The sequence below is a fragment of the Oryctolagus cuniculus genome, chromosome 11 (assembly GCF_051225735.1).
Source record: "Oryctolagus cuniculus isolate XC-2025 breed Fujian yellow rabbit chromosome 11, ASM5122573v1, whole genome shotgun sequence".
Classification (NCBI taxonomy): domain Eukaryota; kingdom Metazoa; phylum Chordata; class Mammalia; order Lagomorpha; family Leporidae; genus Oryctolagus; species Oryctolagus cuniculus.
Genome location: NC_142877.1, coordinates 59342785 through 59356473, shown reverse-complemented (window position 1 = coordinate 59356473; position 13689 = coordinate 59342785). Strand labels below are relative to the sequence as shown.

The 13689-nt window shown below is 45.8% G+C and overlaps 1 protein-coding gene across 31 annotated transcripts in view; it reads left to right on the top strand.

Annotated features, from left to right (window-relative positions):
• Nucleotides 1-13689, top strand: part of BAZ2A (bromodomain adjacent to zinc finger domain 2A) — a 37924-nt gene that overhangs the window by 10233 nt on the left and 14002 nt on the right. For 26 of the 31 annotated variants that reach the window (XM_089308532.1, XM_089308533.1, XM_051832808.3 and 23 more), the window contains 4 exons: nt 8652-8789; nt 10348-10938; nt 11797-11982; nt 13267-13485. In XM_089308532.1, coding sequence (XP_089164658.1) covers nt 8652-8789; nt 10348-10938; nt 11797-11982; nt 13267-13485 — 1134 coding nt within the window. The remainder of the gene's footprint in view (nt 1-8651; nt 8790-10347; nt 10939-11796; nt 11983-13266; nt 13486-13689) is intronic. The other 5 variants (XM_089308545.1, XM_089308544.1, XM_089308547.1 and 2 more) reach the window with 1 other exon arrangement.

Below are 13689 nucleotides of genomic sequence, written 5' to 3'. Positions count from 1 at the left end.
GGCGGAGGATTAGCCTATTGAGCCACGGCACCGGCCTCTTTGTATAAGTCTTTCAAATAAATAAATAAATCTTTTTTTAAAAAAAGGAGATAATGACCCAAAAAGTCTGTGCATGTTCAGTATAGATACCATTTTTCTCCTTCCTAACTATTTTCAATCTACAGTTGGCTGAAGCCACAAATGCAGCATCTACAGATGTGAAGAACCAACAGTAATTATTAAGGGGGCATTTTACAGACTGAAAGAATACTGTAACCTTACTGGAAGTTAACAAAAAAGTGAAGGTTCTTAAGAAACAGGTTGTCTTACTACTTTTAGTTTTCTATTCAGGAGGTATTTAACCTCCATGCTGAGCTCCTTTTGAGGGTAAGGGAACATTTTCTTGGAGGAAAAGGTGGAATCCTTTACTATTAAAGTTGAAATTCTGAGAAACGGCTGAAAGGGAGAAATAACCTTAACACTCTGGACTGTGGCTTTTAGTGTCCTGCAATTTCAGAGACATTTCCAGTCTTATTTATGACAGTTGACCAGATTTGTTACAGAAAACCAAGTCAAGGTTGTTATGTAGTGTCTTATTTAGGTAGGCTTTTTAGAACCTTCCACACACTTTAGGATGTTTAGTTAAGCAGAAATTTTACTAATTTAGAGCTTAAGTATATTGTGTTCCAGTATTTTCTTTTTTCTTTTTAAAGATTTATTTATTTTAAAGATAGAGTTACAGAGAGGCAGAGGAAGAGAGAGGTCTTTCATCTGCTGGTTCACTCCCCAGATGGCCACAATGACTGGAGCCAGGCCGATCAGAAGCCAGGAGCTTCTTCTGGGTCTCCCACGTGGGTGCAGGGGCCCAGGGGCTTAGACCATCTTCTACTGCCTTCCCAGGCCATAGCAGAGGGCCAGATCGGAAGTGGAACAGCCTGGACTCAACCGGTGCCCATATGGGATGCCAGCACTGCAGGCAGCAGCTTTACCCACTACGCCACAGCACTCGCCCCCAGTACTTTCTTGTTTGAAGGCTGTGTTTTCTACCAGGGATGGCTATCTAAAATACATGAAGATTGGAGGCTTTCTTTCCTCTGGGAATTTTTTTTTCTAAAATCTCTGAAGAATGAAGCTCAAATTTTTGGATCTCTGAAAATAGGAACAAAGCTTTTACAACCTTTGGATGAGTAAGCTAGTAGTGTCAGAAAAGGTAGATTTACTCTCCATTTATTCAGTTCATGGTTTCAGTACATATTTCCTTGGTTATTTTATGTACTGAGTAGTACTAAGTTAGGTGCTGGAAATGCAAGGGTAGAGTTTAATATCCAATTGATGCTACCGAACTACATTGTATAGGAGAAATAGAAGAGTTACCTTTGTATTTTCCTGAGCAGCCTAGACAGTGGCAATTTTGAGTAGCTCTTTTATTGTAATCTTCCTTCTTTCATGATCATCCTCCTGCCTCACATAGAGTCCTAACTAGGGAAGGGTTGAAAGAGTGGGTATCTGAAAGAGAATGAGCCTCAGTTAGTACAAGCTGAGGTTTATCTGAGTCAGGGTTCCAAGGGCTGTCAGAATGGGGTAATTTCCTGCATGGAAATGCCAATTTTGTGGTTTGGCACTTGGAACTTTTTTTTAGTTTATTTGAAAGGCAGAGTTACAGAGAGAGATCTCTTCCATCCATTGGTTCACTCCCCCAGATGGTCGCAGTGGTCACAGCTGGGCTGGTTTGAAGCCAGGAGCTTTTTCTGGGTCTCCCAAGTGAGTGCAGGGGCCCAGAAACTTGGGCCATCCTCTGGTGCTTTCACAGGCACACTAGCGGGGACTGATCGGAAGTGGAGCAGCCGGCACTCAAACTGGTGCCCATATGGGATGCTGACAGTGATGGCCTCCACTTGGAACTCCTTATTCCTAGGCGATGGTTTAGCCAGAGAGAAGGGGATTTTAGATAGAAAAGTCAAAGCATCCTTGCTTGTGGGGTCAGGAACTAGAAGCAGTGAAAACTTAGAATTTCCCTGGGAGTGGAACAGGAATGGGACAGTTTCTGTGTTGGAGCAAGATTTCTCAACCTTAACACTGTTGTTGTCTTGAGCTAGATAATTCTTTTTTGTGGGGGGCTTAGAAGCATCCCCAGCTTCTACTTGGTAAATGCTGGTAGTATACACCTTCAGACGTTACTAAATGTCCCTTAGGAAACAAAATTGTCCCTGGTTGGAAATCTTTGCATTAGAGTATGGTAGGTAGTCCAGAGATGTGTAGAATTGAGAAATGTCCTTAACTTTCATAGTTATAAAACTAAAAGGTAGTGGCATGATTTCTTTATCATATAGTAGAATTTACTTTCCTTATTTAGTCGGCAAACATTTGAAATCTCTCCTAAATTCCCAAAAATATGTGGACATCTCCCATTTGTGGGATTTTGTTGTTTTACAGTGAGCATGAAACAAAGAACTGCGGGGGCAGAGTCCAGCTAGAGTGTGTTAATGAATCTTTCATTAGACTTGATCAGGCAGGGTACCTGTAACAGCATTGAAATCTAATTTATTTCAGCACCTTGCATTGTCAGCCTTTTTCTGTTGAAACCATGTTATAGGCCCACCAAGTAGAAGCTCTCTGATTGTAGTTAACAGAAAAGCAGTCCATTTGGCTTTACTGTGTTAAACTTAAGGGCAATGTCCCTTACCTCTTTTTTTATTTTTTTATATTTTTTTACAGGCAGAGTGGACAGTGAGAGAGAGAGACAGAGAGAAAGGTCTTCCTTTACCGTTGGTTCACCCTCCAATGGCTGCTGCAGCCGGCGCACCATGCTGATCCAAAGCCAGGAGCCAGGTGCTTATCCTGGTCTCCCATGTGGGTGCAGGGCCCAAGTACTTGGGCCATCCTCCACTGCACTCCCGGGCCACAGCAGAGAGCTGGACTGGAAGAGGGGCAGCCAGGATAGAATCCGGCGCCCCGACCGGGACTAGAACCTGGTGTGCTGGCGCCACAAGGCAGAGGATTAGCCTATTGAGCCTCGGCGCCGGCCCTTAACTCTTAAAAATGAAACATAAGGACGCTTAAGAGATCCATTTATATATACCTGGGACTGGGGCTGGGTTCTTGTCTGATTGTACTTCCTGGTTTGAGAGCTGTCTGCTGTTCTCTGGCTGGTTTCTTTTCATTTGGTGAAAATCCTGTTTGTTCAAAGGGAGACACCCTCCTTTGCTTTACTGTTCTTTCCCGCTCTGGATTGGAGGTCAGTTTATCATCAGGCTTTGTTGTGAAGAGCATTTTGGGTAGGAAGCTTACAATGAAATAACTCTAGGTTTACTGCTGAGAACTGTTTTCAATTTCATTGTATCCCAGTATTGTAATTCCATATTTAAGTGACATCTGATACAAGGAATCAAGTTGCATATGAAGAAGAATGGCTCGATCTTCTCTGGTTTTGTAGTATCTTCCATTTGGTAGTAATTTTAAATTATATTTAGATCTTTTATTTGTTTTAAAAATATTTTATTGGGGCTGGCACTGTGGTGTAGTAGGTTAGGTCTCCGTCTGCAATGCCAGGATCCCATATGGACTCCAGTTCAAGTCCTGGCTGCTCCACTTCCATCCAGCTCCCTGCCAATGCGCCTAGGAAAGTAGTAGAGGATGGCCCAAATGCCTGGGCCCCTACACCCACATGGGAGACCTGGAGGAAGCTCCTGGCTTTGGCTTGGTCCAGCTTCTGCCATTGCGACCGACCGTTTGGGGAGTGAACCAGTGGATGGAAGACACTTCTCCCTCCCTCCCTCCCTCCCTCCCTCCCTCCCTCCCTCCCTCCCTCCCTCCCTCCCTCCCTCCTTCCTTCCTTCCTTCCTTCCTTCCTTCCTTCCTTCCCTCTACCTTTCTCTCCCTCTCCCTCTCTTTCTCTCTCTGTAACTCTGCCTCTCAAGATCTTTTTTTTTTAATATCTATTTATTTATTTGAAAGAGTTACAGAGAGGTATAGGGAAGACAGAGACAGCGAGAGAGATGTCTTCCATCTACTGGTTCACTCCCTAAATGGCTGCAATGGCTGTAGCAGCACCGAGCTGGAGCCAGAAGCTTCCTCTGGGTCTCCCTTGTGGGTGCAGGGGCTCAAGGACTTGGGCCATCTTCTATTGCTTTCCCAGGCCATAGCAGAGAGCTGGTTCAGAAGTGGACCAGCTGGAACTCAAGCCAGCACCTATATGGGATGCTGGCACTGCAGGTGGCAGCTTTACCTGCTATGCCACAGTGCCAGCCCCAATAAATCTTTTTATTTTATCTATTTATTTGAAAGGTAGAATGACAGGGGGAGAAGGGTGAAGACAGAGATCTTCCATCTGCTGGTTCACTCCCCAGTTGGCCATGGTAGCTGGGGCTGGGCCAGGCTGATGCCAGGAGCCTGGAACTCCATCTGGGTCTACTACTTGGGTACCAAGGGGCCTGAACATTTGGGACATCTTCTCCTGCGTTTTCAGGCCGTTACCTGGGAGCTTGGGTCAGAAGTGGAGCAACAGGGACTTGAAAACCTGTGCTCTGGCATTGCAAATAGTGGCTTAACCTGCTGTGCCAGAACACCAGCCCCCTATTTAGACCTTTTAGAAGTAATTATATTTTTGAAAACTAAGCAGTTCTAGTAATAATAGCTAATGTTTATTAAGTGCATTTTGGATGACAGACACCATACCAGGGCCTTTGTATAGTTTTTCTTGTTTAATCTCTCAAGCCTTGTAATTGGGCACTTTTTTTTTTTTTAAGATTTATTTTATTTATTTGAAAGACAGAGTTTCAGAGACTAGAGAGAACTTCTGTTCACTGGTTCACTCCCCAAATGGCCAGGGCTGGGCCACACTGAAGCCAGGAACAACTCCCACATCGGGAGAGGGACCCAGCGACTTGGGACATCTTTTGCTGCTTCCCTAAGCACATTAGCAGAGAGCTAGATTGGAGGAGGAGCAGCTGAGACTTCTACCAGTGCCTATATGGGATTCCAGTGCTGCACACGGAGGCTTAACCTGCTATGCCACAACACCAGCCCACTAAAATTTTTATAAATAATGAAATTGAGGCACAACAAGTTGAAGTCAATTTGTTCAAGGTTAAGCAGCTTGTAAGTAGAGCCTGCTGCCTTGCGTTACCCTCACTGCACAGAGAATTTTATGTGTCTGGGAAACTTGTTGTAAATGAAGTGGTGGTCTGATGACCCTCGGGTAAAAGTGCATGGAGAAACAGATGCCAGGCACCAGATAACTTACCATTCCTTTTATTTTCTGATTCCTGTGAGCCATCCATGTATTGTAACTAGTTTGTAATTTGTGAAACAGGATGTGTGTTTTGCTCTCCCATGGCAGCAGAGAGGAGGTCTCTGGTTTCTTCTGGATTCAAATAGAGATTGGAAAAATGAACTGTGACTCTTGAATGAGTGGGAGGATATAGTCCAGTGTGCATTGGAAGGCTGAGGGTGTGTGTGTATCCCACACACCTGGGGAGATACGGCTGTGCTTAAAACTGTGGAAGAGAGGGGCTGGCGCTGTAGTGCTGCGGGTTAACGCCCTGGCTTGAAGCGTTGGCATCCCATATAGGCGCAGGTTCTAGTCCCAGCTGCTGCTCTTCCGATCCAGCTCTCTGCTATGGCTTGGGAAAGCAGTAGAAGATGGCCCAAGTCCTTGGGCCCCTGTACCTGTGTGGAAGACCTGGAAGAAGCTCCTGGCTTCAAGTTGGCGCAGCTCTGGCCGTTGTGGCCATCTGGAGGGTGAACCAGCGGATGGAAGACCTCTCTCTCTGTCTCTACCTCTCTCAGTAACTCTGTCTTTCAAATAAATAAAATAAATCTTTAAAAAACAAACAAAAAAACTGTGGAAGAGGAGAGGTGGGAATCAGATGAATTGGCACTCCAGGTATAGCATTTCCAGGATTTCTGAAGTGAACTACTAAGTGTCTTTGTTGCTCTGTGGTAGAAATTTTGGAAGAAATTTAACAGAAATTAGGGCATGAACTTTCCTTTTTTGTTCATTTCAAATGGAATTTTTTCAAAAAATATTTACTTATTTGAAAGGCAGAGTTACAGAGGGAGACCGAGAGAGAGAGAGATATCTTTCATCTGCTGGTTCACTCCCCAGATGTCCACAACAGTCAATGCTGGGCCAGGTCGAAGCCAGGCGCTTCTTCCGGGTCTCCCATGTGGGTGCACGTGGGCCACCTGCTGCTGCTTTCATAGGCGCATTAGGGAGTTAGATCGGAAGTGGAGCAGCTGGGACTCAAACTGTCATTGGTATGGGATGCTGGTGCTGCTGACGGCAGCTTAATCCCCTGTGCCATAGCAGCAGCACCCTTAGAAGGATTATTCTCATGTTTATATTTCAGACCCACCCGCTGCTAAAGAGTGGCTTTAACTGATAGAGAAATCCCGGAGAACCCTGAGATCTTTTCCTTGAAGAGGGCCAGTTTTTTCATGAATGCATATCAGGTTGAGGTCGTTTTAGAATGAAGATAGGAAATCCTGTATGGGAGATAAGTCAGTCCTAAAATGTTGATTTTTTTTCCCCCTTAAATCAACAAAACACAAATTGCTTTTATTTCTTAGAGTTCATTTAAAATTGGTTGGAGTAGAGACAGTTAGGATATTTAGCCAGGAATATCATAACAGTTATCATGCCATGTACTATACAGCATTTGAATTTCATATTCAGAATTGTGTTATATTCACACATATGCCTGGTAGTGTCTGACTTGAAGTGTGCAGCACATTCATGAGTGTAACTATTACTGACCTTGTCCAGAGATCATATATATGTTCTGAACCAAGCTATTCATCTTCTTAAAAGCTTTACCTCTGGTTCTCTTTTAAAAGGTTATTTGAAACATTACCTAAATTTTCTTATTGCCAGTTCTTGGGAGCTTGTTAAAGAAGCCTTTCTATCTGAATTATTCTGCCCTTATTGAAAACATTGTAACATAATCCAGGGAGATGGGTTTTTCTGTATGATGGATTGTGTCTCATGTCAAGTTAGTGTGTACTGTTTCAGCAGAGTATATGATTGATGTGTCATGTCAAACTTCAACAGTTTTGGCTTCTGCATCTTTCTTTCCTCTTTGCTCATTTTAAAGTGCAATTGTGATCAGTGACTTCACTTTTTATCATTCCTAGTATTAATCATATCACATCTGGGAAAGGGTAAAAAGTTAAGAATCCCCTCAGTGATGTCAGCATCATGTTGTTATGTGACCCTTTATTTTTTTTATGTTAACGTGATATTAATACAAAGCGAATAGATTCAGTGTAGTTCATAGATACAATTCTAAAAATATGGCGATATTCCCTTCTTCCTTCCTTCTCTCCCTCCTGACCTTTAATATTTAAGCCACAAAACCAAGGAAATAACTATTCGGGACACCATCTTTCTTTCTGTGACAAAAGGAGAGAGGGAGGGAGGGAGAGAGATGGAGAGAGAGGTCTTCCATCTGCTGTTTCACTCCCCAAATGGCCATGACAGCCGGTGCTGGGCCAGGCCAAAACCAGGAGCCCAGAATTCCATCTTGGTCTCCCATATGGGTGTCAAGGACCCAAGTACTTGGGCCATTATTGCTGCTTTTCCATTAGCAGGGAGGTAGACTGGAAGTGAAGCAGCCTGGATTGGCACCAGTCCTCACATTGGATGCTGGTGTTGCAAGTGGTGGTGCACTGTGCCACAGTGTTCTTGGAACACCATCTTAATGAAAGCTTGTCACTGATGACATTTTTCTGATCTGTGTTCTTGGAGTCCATGGTATTTCCCATGTATAAGAAGTAGAATATTGCTGGATGATTAGGGTTTTACCATTATTGTTACCTTTTCTGAAATGTATTCTCCTTTTCAAATCCCTTGACACATGTACCTAACTGTATTGTCTTTAGTAGTCTAGGGCTATAGATAGGATAACTAGAAACTTTGTTTAGCTCAAGTATAACAACAAAACCAAGCAGGGTGTATATCAAATGCTTTTCCTGTCAATGCTTCCTGTCAGAAAGATGGCTTTGGGGACATTCTGTGGACCCTAGGAGTGGATCTCTGGCCTTGCTTTGAGGATTAAAAACACAAGGATGGAGAATGTTCAATGTTAAAATAGAGGGAAGATACCTAAGATAGAGGAATAACCTGGGCTGGGAATTTGGAAGGCGGGGCTTACACTGAGGAAGACTCTTCCAGGCTTGTGTCTTGTTTATTCTCACTGACTCTCCATAGCTCTACAAAGCTAGCATTACATCTAACAAATTTTGTTTATTTGAAAGGCTCAGGGAGAGAGAGATCTCCCAAGTGCCTACAACAGCTGAGGCCTGGCCAAGTTGAAGTCAGGATTTGATCTGTGTCTCCCACCTGGGTGGCAGGGACCCAGCCATTTGAGCCATTACTTGCTACCTCCAAGGGTGGCAGGAAACAGGAATTAAGAGCAGAACTGGGACTGAAACTCAAGCACTCCAATATGGGATGTGGATGTCCCAAATGTCATCTTACCTGCTAGGGCAAGTGCCCACCCCTGCAAAGCTCATAAGGCTGTTTGTGTAGGGAATATTCTCTTTTCTCATTCTCCACTTCACCTCAAAGTACTTAGGTAAGAGAAGGGTAAGTAGGTAGAGGGCATTCCAAATGACGTAACCTTGTTTAACCGCCAGTATTTTTTTTCCTCCCTCTCTCTCCCCTCCTGCAGAAATGGAGGCAAACGACCATTTTAACTTTACTGGCCTTCCCCCTGCACCTGCTGCCTCAGGACTGAAACCCTCTCCTTCCTCAGGGGAGGGCCTCTACACTAACGGGTCTCCCATGAACTTCCCCCAGCAAGGGAAAAGTGAGTGTGAGGGTCATCACGTGGCCCGGGGAGGGAGTGGGTCTCATTCCTTTTTAGAGCAGGTTGATGGGAGAAGACTTGGCTCTACCTCAGCCCATCTGCCCTACAACGACTCCTGTCTGTCAGGTGGGGAGGGAGGAATTGAATCCATAGAATGCCAGCTGCTGGAGAGAAATCAAGCCTCTAAGAGCAAATTGTAGTGGTTTATGGAAGCACCGCTTTTACTCTTAAAGTTGGAAGGGATTAGAAAATCTACTGGCTTGTTTATATTAGTCTGCTCTTCTGTCAGGACTGTTTCCTGGCTACTACCAGAGAGTGATGAGGTGGTTACTGCTACTGATAACCAGGTTGGACCCATGAGAAAGAGATAAAGGACCAGCCCTCTGAGAAGCTGTTTATAGAGGTTGGGGAAGCTGGGCTGGGCTGGAACCAGTAGTGCCCTGGGTGGGGAAATGGGGTGAAGGGTGAGATGTGTTTGTCTTTGAGCTTGTAGCAAAGAAGGCAGATGCTAGAAGGGTTTGTGCCACCTTCTGTCCTTGGTAGATGGTAGGGACAAAGGAGGGGCCAGTGCTTACCTAATTCCCCAGAGAGTAATACATAATTCCAGATGGAAGTGTTGCTACCAGGATCTGGCTTATCAGTTGCTCTGTACCATGGCTTTGCCAAGTACCTATCTAATCTGGCTTGGGTTTCAGGTCCTTTATGCTTAGAAGCAGAGAAGCTCACATGCTTCCTTCCTTGTCGCAGAAAAATACAGGCTTTTACCTACCACTTCTCCCTCCTGTTTTCTACGAGGGGGTTGCAGAAGAAGCTTCTTTATTTTATTGGGGTTCTTCCCCTTCTCAAGATTTTTTTGGTGTCTTGATTCCCATTATTTGATGGTTTTTCCTTCATCATCCCAGAGGTTGCCATTGGTATTCAGAGCTGAATTCCCTGGTCATGCCAAGATTTTTATTCACTACATATTACCCTCCAGTGCCCATGGGGAGGGCTCAGCCAAGCCTCTGAGCTGGAATCTTGTCGCTGTGGTGACTACAAATTCTATTCTTAGCCTAGCACAAAGTGCAGGATCTGCATGTGCCAGTGAGGTGGAGGCCGTCCCTTCTGGTGCCACTGTGGGACCAGATAGGCACTAGGAAAGGGGTGTGTATGTGCGCAGAGTTCAGTCATGCCCTTCCGAGGGAGACGTTCCCTAGGGAATCAGAGTGGGGACGAATGCAAGTCACTGTAGGAGGTCTGCAAACAGCTTCATTTAATAATTAAAAAAAAAAAAAAAAAAAAAAACTGCAGCCACAGCAGCTCATTGCTGGTCGCTCCCATGGCAGGCTGGGAAAGCTCTCCAGCCCCCTACCCAGCACCTTCAGCGGCAGAGACTAAGCATTATGCAGGAGCAGCTGGGTTTGGTGTTCCCCAGAGATCCAAAAGCTAAATATAACAGGGGAATCTCCCTCCTCTTTACCTTCCTGTTTTCTAGCCAGTGCTATTACTTTGGGGCTCTTTTGTTAACGTTCCTGACATACATATATGTTACTGACCCGTCTTTCTCCTTCTCTGCCAGGTTTGAATGGGGATGTGAATGTTAATGGCTTATCTACTGTATCTCACACTACTACTTCAGGGATTTTGAACTCTGCTCCCCACTCCAGCACCTCACACCTCCATCACCCCAACGTGGCCTACGACTGTCTCTGGAACTACTCACAGTACCCATCTGCTAATCCTGGCAGCAACCTCAAGGACCCACCCCTTCTCTCCCAGTTCTCGGGGGGACAGTACCCACTCAACGGCATTCTTGGGGGCAGCCGGCAACCTTCATCCCCAAGTCACAACACTAATCTTCGGGCTGGGAGCCAAGAGTTCTGGGCCAACGGTACCCAGAGTCCCATGGGGCTTAACTTTGACTCGCAGGAACTGTATGATTCCTTTCCTGACCAGAATTTTGAGGTGATGCCCAATGGACCCCCTAGTTTTTTCACCTCCCCACAGACTTCTCCCATGTTGGGATCTAGCATCCAGACCTTTGCACCCTCCCAGGAGGTAGGCAGTGGCATTCATCCTGATGAGGCAGCAGAAAAGGAGCTGACTTCCGTGGTGGCGGAGAATGGCACTGGCTTGGTAGGCAGCCTGGAGCTGGAAGACGACCAGCCAGGTATGCCTGGGTCCCTGAGCTGGGGGGCAGGGGGAGAGGGGAAATTGGGTTGTGGGGACAGTGGCTTTTGAGGTGAGGAAAACTTGTCTTTCCAGCTCTCTACAGTGCAGGCTGATTTGCATGTTGGTGATTAGCAGAGCCAAGTGGCTGGTGTTTTTGTGGCAGCAGCACCAGCTCGCGAGTGGGAGTGCAAATTATTTCAAGCTCATGCAGAGCTGCTGGCCTGGAGAGGGCAGGTGGGCGAGCCTGAAACAGCCCCAACAGACACCCTGCACCAAGAAGGGCTTCTTCCAAAATGCGTAAAGGAGTTGGGCCTTTAGCAGTTTGCATTGAGGCCGTTTGGACTGGCTGAAGCAGGGTCAGACTGGCTGCTAAGGTGGCCTGAGCCCCAGTGGTGATTGGCATGTACAGGAGGGAAGGAGGCAGGGCAAGCACATCATTGCTTGTCTGCTCAGTTTCCCTCATTGTTAGTGTTGGTACATGTGACGACTCCTCATCTTCTCTCTCAAAAGAGAAAAGTTTAGCATGTAGTTGATTCCCTGTCCAAGGGAACCACCCTGTAAAATCATAGTGTGTTTTCCCTTCCCACTGGATGGGGAAGATTTCTGAGAACATATTGGGGTTCTTGTGTCAGGCCTAACTCCTCTGCACTGCCTCAGGATTGATTTTCCCAGCACACTTCTGCTGACATAGGGTATCTTGATGTGGTTGGTTCCAGCATGTAGAACTGGTGTCCTGGCAGCGATAAATGTTGAGTGAATGAAAACACTTCTAGCAAAGACTGCCTGCTTATTGTAGCTGAATGAGTCAGTTGAAGGCACTGATTTTTGACTTTTGCTGTCTCCTGGAATTCCTTAGAACTGAAGATGTGTGGCTACAATGGTTCTGTCCCCTCTGTGGAGTCATTACACCAAGAGGTCTCAGTCTTGGTCCCTGACCCCTCAGTGAGCTGTTTGGATGATCCTTCACATCTTCCTGATCAACTGGAAGACACTCCAATCCTCAGTGAAGACTCCCTGGAGCCCTTTGACTCTCTGGCACCAGGTGGGCTGGCTCCCTTCAGCAGCTGGAAGAGCTGGTAAACCAGGAACAGGATTAAGGAATATGGGGTGCTGGGACCTCCAGATAATCCTGTGGCAGACACACCACTGGCCTGCCTGGGCCAGCTGCACTCTGAGCTGAATTGGTTCATTTCCCAGGTTCTCTCCTAGTGTTCCATTTGGCCAAGAGCCCTGAGCTATAATAATTCACTGGATAGGGACCTACTACCAGACAGGTGGACTGTTTGGGTTTTAACTAACTAGAAAGAAAGCATTCACCAGTTAATAGTGACCTTTTACCCTAGTGCAGTATTAGGGAGTCCTGTTTCAATGATAAATGCTAGAATTTTGCAAATCTATGTGGGTAGACGTTCAGTTAATGCCCTTCCTTTTGTTTCTATCTCAGACTTAGGATTTCTACAGTCTCATAGATTTAATTATTGTCTTAAAGATTTGTTTATTTTTTAATAAAGATTTAATTATTTATTTGAAAGAGAGAGAGAGAGAAACTTCTGTCTGCTGGTTCACTCCCTCAAAAGGCCACAACAGCCAAGGCTGGGCCAAGCCAAAGCTAGGAGCTTCTTCCAGGTCTCCCACATGGTTGCAGGGGCACTAGCAGTTGTACCATCTTGTGCTGCTTCCCCTGGCACATTAGCAGGGAAGTGACTTGGAAGTGGAACAGCTGGAACTCAAACTGGCGCCCATATGGGATGCTTGTGTCACAGGTGGTGGCTTAACCCAGTATGTCTCAATGCCGACCCTGCATGACTTTATTTCAGGGAGTGGGCAGTAAATTTTTCCCTAATTTAATACTAGAAAAAATCTTTATACTGTGAAAATAGAATTGGGTATTGGGACCGGCGCTGTGGCATAGCAGGTAAAGCCACTGCCTGAAGTGCCAGCATTCCATATGGGTGCTGGTTCTAGTCCCAGCTGCTCCACTTCTGATCCAACTCTCGGGCTATGGCCTGGGAAAGCAGTAGAAGATGGCCCAAATCCTTGGACCCCTGCACCCATGTGGGAGACCTGGAAGAAGCTCATGGCTCCTGGCTTTGGATCCGTGCAGGTCCTGCTGTTGCGGCCATCTGGGGATTGAACCAGCCTCTGTCTCTGCCTCTGCCTCTCTGTAACTGCCTTTCAGATAAATAAATAAATCAAAAAAAAAAAAAAAAAAAAAAGTGACACCTTCTTTAAAAAAATTGAGTATTAAACCAATGTTTCTTTAATATTGCTTTTTGATTTTTTTCTCAATATCCTGTATTCTGATTTTCCCGCCTCCTATGAAAAGAGCCAGTGAGCGGAGGACTTTATGGTATTGATGACACTGAGCTGATGGGTGCAGAGGACAAGCTGCCGCTTGAGGACAGTCCTGTGATCTCTGCCCTCGATTGCCCTTCCCTCAACACTGCTACTGCCTTCAGTCTCCTGGCAGATGACAGCCAAGCATCGGCCTCTATCTTTGCCAGCCCTGCCTCTCCACCCGTCCTAGGGGAGTCTGTCCTCCAAGGTAAGTAAAGAGAGGTGGAACGAAGTTCTTGACCTGTGAAATGTGAGAGAGTAGGCTCCATAGTTAGGGCCTAAAGGGTAGGAAACCTCCAAGAGCACCATGCTGGAAGCTGAGGGGATCTGACTAAAGAGAACAAGCCCCAGCCTGCGCAGCTGTGGTCTGTGCTCTGCACTCAGAAGAACTCGGAAGACTTGGAGTTCGCAG